Source organism: Kryptolebias marmoratus, linkage group LG16, assembly GCF_001649575.2.
Source record: "Kryptolebias marmoratus isolate JLee-2015 linkage group LG16, ASM164957v2, whole genome shotgun sequence".
NCBI lineage: Eukaryota > Metazoa > Chordata > Actinopteri > Cyprinodontiformes > Rivulidae > Kryptolebias > Kryptolebias marmoratus.
The window spans coordinates 10,193,715-10,198,960 of NC_051445.1; the positions used below are offsets into that span (position 1 = coordinate 10,193,715).

General features: G+C 38.0%; 1 protein-coding gene across 1 annotated transcript; it reads left to right on the top strand.

The window, feature by feature from the left end:
- On the top strand, positions 1-2,681 carry LOC108235366 (granzyme A-like). Its single transcript, XM_017415314.3, has 5 exons — positions 1-85; positions 188-329; positions 1,378-1,522; positions 2,051-2,320; positions 2,435-2,681. The coding sequence occupies exons 1-5, from the start codon at positions 22-24 to the stop codon at positions 2,597-2,599; spliced, it is 786 nt and encodes a 261-aa protein (XP_017270803.1). The 5' UTR covers positions 1-21; the 3' UTR covers positions 2,600-2,681.
- The last annotated feature ends 2,565 nt before the right edge of the window (positions 2,682-5,246 follow it).

The window sequence follows — 5,246 nt, forward strand, 5'->3', positions numbered from 1 at the left end:
AGTTCAACGAAAGAGACAGAAATGTTCTCTCTGAGGGCTTTTGTCGCTTTCCTCCCCTGGACCTTTCTCCTTGTTGTCAACTTGAGTGAGCAATTATTTCTCAAGTGCCATTATTTTGTTAGGATTCGTTATATTTTGTTCGTCCTCTTAGAGTATTATAATGATCTGTTTATGTTTTTTGTGTGAGGCCATGGATCTGAGATCATCAATGGGAAAGAAGTGCGGCCACACTCGCTGCCTTTCATGGCTCTGCTGGAGTCAGATCAGTCATTCTGTGGAGGGATTTTAATTCATCCACAATGGGTCCTGACTGCTGCACACTGCATTGAGTAAGAACTTTAACATCTTATGCATCTACCAGTCAATTTTCTAATTGTTTTCATAGAGAACAATGTATTTGTTATTACATTATTTGAGACTCTACCCTTGTCCTGCACACTACCGCTCTTTTTGTTCAGTTCAGGCAATCTGGACTCTCTCAGAGCAGCACCAATGTTACTTTTAATTCCTTTGTATCTCTGTGGCAGTAATCAAACACAACATTACACACTTGAATAAACCTCATATTATTTAAAAATAGTCATGTTTTCATCACATTTGTAGACCTTCTAATTCAAAGCAAGATTTCTCTGGAAGACTGTGGTTCTGAATAACATTTACTGTTTATCAAACATTCAGTTTTTATTGGAGTTAGGTCTTTTCAAAGTTTTGCAATATGTCAGTGAACACTGGTTACTTATGGGACACAGACCTCTCAGAATTCCTTGCATCTCATCTCAGTTTATATTTAATTCACATAAGAGAGATTTATTCAGACAGTAAAGACTTTTGTGCTGTGTGTCGAAGCACTTGATGTTATCTGCTAAAAAAAGAAACAAGGTGACTAACAGCTTGCTGCAAGAAGGGAGAAAATAAGTCACGATGCATCAGACAAGATTTGTTTTCTGTCGATCATGAACTTTAAGTTGCAGCAGTGCAACAGAATCTAACAAACAGAAGTGCATAAAAAGATTCATAATATGAATAAAAACATATTTTGATACAACAAAGACCCATAACTCAAAATTCTCAAGACAAAAATATTCTCTGCAGGACTGAAGATATCCACCATTTTCAGCAGCGACCTCACAGTCATGGAAGCTTTTTTATTTCTTGCAAACCCTCTGAAAATAAACATAAAAGATAATAAAATCAACAATAAAAGAAGCAGCCAGATTCTCATAATAATCAGCCACAAATCAGTCTGAATATCTGCTGTATTAGAGATCTGGTTTAATTTACTTTCTTAAAGTCATTTTTGTACACAGTTTACTTTGTCCACTTTCAATACTACCTGTTTTGTTTGTTTATTTGTTTTGTTTTTTATTCATCTTGCAGTATGAAGACTGTGCATCTCGGGGTGCACTCTATCAAAAATATGGAACAAGAAAAAAAGTACAGGCAGGTCCTGAATGTGGAGAACCGCTTTGCACATCCCTACTATGACTGTCGTACACTTAAAAACGACCTCAGGCTGCTCAAGGTAAGGCGGCAAACAGCAGCAGGTAGCTGACCTCTTGGTAAAAGGAAACAAATAATTGAAAAGCAATCGTTGAAGGAATGTAAATCGCCCACATCCTTTTGTGCCAGAGATTTAAACTAAGATCATCTTGACTTTAAATGTTAATTACTTAGAAATGTACAGCCAGTGATTAGTTTCTGAGAGTTCCACTAACAACTGTCCAGAGGTTCACAAGATATTTTGCTAACAGACAGGCAAGGTTAACGCGAAAAGTTAATGCTAAAGTTTTTTTAGGTAAAAATATCAAGGGGTCCGAGAAGGTGTTGTGAAAGACCCATATCTATGGCTACACACACACACACACCCTAACATTATCGCCTTTATCGTCTCAGAGCAGATTTAAACATCACACTCTTCTAAAATATGCAGTGATTTGTGTCTCCATATTGTGTCTGATCTTATTTTCCATTTTCACAAACCAGATTTAATTTAGCCAAAAACAGTCAGTATCTATAGTGATATATATATATATATTTTTTTAAATTTCAGCTTGAAAAGCCAGCGAAGCTGAACAAGTGGGTCAACGTTCTCAAGCTGAAAAGTTTTGTCAAAGATCCACAAGGTGGATCTGTCTGTCTGGTGGCTGGATGGGGAGCGACAGAGTCCCAGACGTGGTCCGATGTCCTGCTGTATGCCAAAGTGACTGTGATTGACAGAAACAAGTGCAACTCTCCTGAATATTATGGCTCAGTCACTTTTATCTATGATAGCATGATCTGTGCTGGTTCAGATGGCAACAACGTTGCTGATACCTGTCAGGTAAGTGGGACTAACAGCCTTTCATCCATCCATCCATTCTCTTTTCTTTTCTCCTTTCAGGGGCCTTTCAGCCTTTCATCTTTCATCCATGTGTGTGTTTTTCTTTATCTCTAGGGGCATTCAGGAGAGCCAATAATATGTAATGGCGTTCTGGTTGGAGTCACTTCTTTTGGAAGTTCTTTAGGCTGTGGATTAAAAGACAAGCCTGGGGTGTTCGCCTTTCTCACACCAACCCAACTCCTCTGGATCAAGAAGACAATGAAGATGGCTGAAATATAATCAAGCTGTTTCTCAGAATGATGCTAAACTCTTTTCTCTTTGCTTGCTGTTCTGCTTTTCTTTTATCAATAAAAATGGCATTACCAAATTTTTTTTTCACTTTCTGGTTGAGTTTATGGATAATAACACTGCTTCATTAGGGTTACAGTCCAACCTTGACGCTGATGGAAGACATTTGTTGGCTGCCTTAGGGACTCAAACTAGACTCCACTGTTTTTATAATACCTCTACTAAACTGATTTAGCAAAATCTGCAGAATGCAAAGACTTTAGGAAATGATTGACTGATTTGAAAAAAAATAACTAGAAAGAAATCTGTGTGCAGCTTATCCCAGAACGAATATGCCCCCGTGATGCAAATATTTAGTCTTCGGTGCTGTGGAGCAAAAACCTGCTGCTATTCTGTTTAAGAAGCTGTCAAAATTTTGTTCCAATGCTTATTTTGTCATTTTCTTTATCCTGAGTTGACTCTGGTTTTCTAGCTAAACTGGACCCTTTACTGCTATCAAAAGTAAAAAGTTAAATATTTACAACACAGCATATTAACAGCATGTAAGTAACTGAAAGTATCCTTAACAGCAAAAATATTAGGAATCACATTTTTTTTAAACTCACAAAAAGAGCTGATTTAAGACACAAGCACTTTTTATCATTTTGTGATGGTTTTTCCTTTAGCTCAGTGAAGAATTTAAAATTTGCTCTCTTTGGATTAAATTGGGTGGCACAGTGGTGCAGTGGTTGGAGCTGTTGCCTCCCAGCAAGAAGGTTGCAGGATCGCATCCCGACCTGTGGGCCTTTCTGGGTGGAGTTTGCATCTTCTCCCTGAGTCCCACACAATTGATAACTCCTAAAATTGTCCCTGAGTGACAGTATGAAGGGGTGTTTGTCTCATTTGTCTCTGAATGTCCCTGTGATGGACTAGTGACCTGTCCAGGGTGTCCCCCACCTCTCGCACAGTGACTGCTGGAGACAGGCACCAGCTCTCTGAAGAAGGTAAAGAAGATGGATTAAATTGTTTTTTTACATTCACCAAGGAGGTTCTGATTTTGGTAGTTTGTGTGTGTGTGTGTGTGTTTGTGTGTGTGTGTGTGTCTGTCTGTGCACAAGATAACTCCAAAACTTACGAACGAATGTTCGTGAAACTTTCAGGAAACGTCAAACATGCTGCAAGGAACAAGTGATTCGATTTTGGTGGTGATCTGATCAAAGTTTAGGGTCAAAGGTCACAGATCAGCTCGGGCTCTAGCTCTGCAGCTGTAAAACAGAAATGTTAAACTCCACAGCTGGACACCTCACGGGTCAGGGGTGATCACTGTTGATTTGAAGGTGAAGGGGTCAAAGGTCAAGGTCACAGGTATCCCCTTTGTTTGTGACCCTTTCGTTTCCTTCGCCAAGGAGATTCTGTTTTCGGTTGTGTCCGTTGGTTTGTTTGCAAAGATCAAGTAAAAACGAATAAACAGGTTTGGGTGAAACTTTCAGGAAATGTTGGGGTTTTCACAAAAAACAATGGATTCAATTTTGGTGGCAATCCAGATTATGATCCGGATCGTGCTTCTAGTTGCACACATGTAGCCTTTTTGAGCATATCAGACACTCATTCTGACTAATGTGGATGATTAACGACATTGTGAAAACATCTGGGGTTTCCTGTAACATTTTGCTCACTTTGTTAGTCATTTAGCAACACAATATCTGAATACAGCAGAACTCAAGTTCCACACGGTTCTGCTAAGCTTTCCATGTGACAGCCAGCTTAACGAAGATCTATGAACACATTTAGGTTACAGCTACACAGAAAACCCCTATACATTTAATATGGATCCACCTTGAACTTAATGATCAAAAACAGGATTTCCACACAATCCCCTCTGATGCAACACATCCCTGCTGTGGTTTCTAGTCTTGAATAAGATCAATTTGGGTGTTGCATTAACTCCCCATGAAACATCCATCAACCGTGCACTCATCTAAGATGTTTATTTTGGCGCCTCAAGTGCAGCACAGATTCAAAGCTTTAAATAAATAAAAACTCCGAAGTGAAGTAACGCCTTTGAGATGTTGATACCCTTTTCTTTTGTATGTCTACTAAAATCATCAATAATGTACCGCTCAGTTCAGGTTTAGGTACTCTAAGATGTTTCTGTGTTTTGAACTCCAGCTTATATGTGTGTTTTTTTTTTAAAGACGTCTTGACAACAAGCGTTTAAGTTGGACAGATCTCTCAATTCCTCCACTTTCCTGTAGTCCATCATTGCAGCTTCGTGCTTTTGGTTCAAAACTTACCATTAACTTTTCTTCTCAGCCTCTATTAGTTTATAATAAATTTGACCCACGACGGATTTAGATCTAATGACATTTAGGATTTGATACTCTGCTCGAGTTCCAAAACAATATACAGGTGCTGGTCATAAAATTAGAATATCATGAAAAAGTAGATTGATTTCAGTGATTCCATTTAAAAAGTGAAACTTGTATATTATATTCATACATTACATACAAATTCATATATTTCAAATGTTTATTTCGTTTAATTTTGATGATTACAAATGACAACAAATGAAAATCTCAAATTCATCATATCAGAAAATTAGAATATTACTGAAGACCAATAAAAACAAAGGATTTATAGAAATGTTGGCCAACTGAAA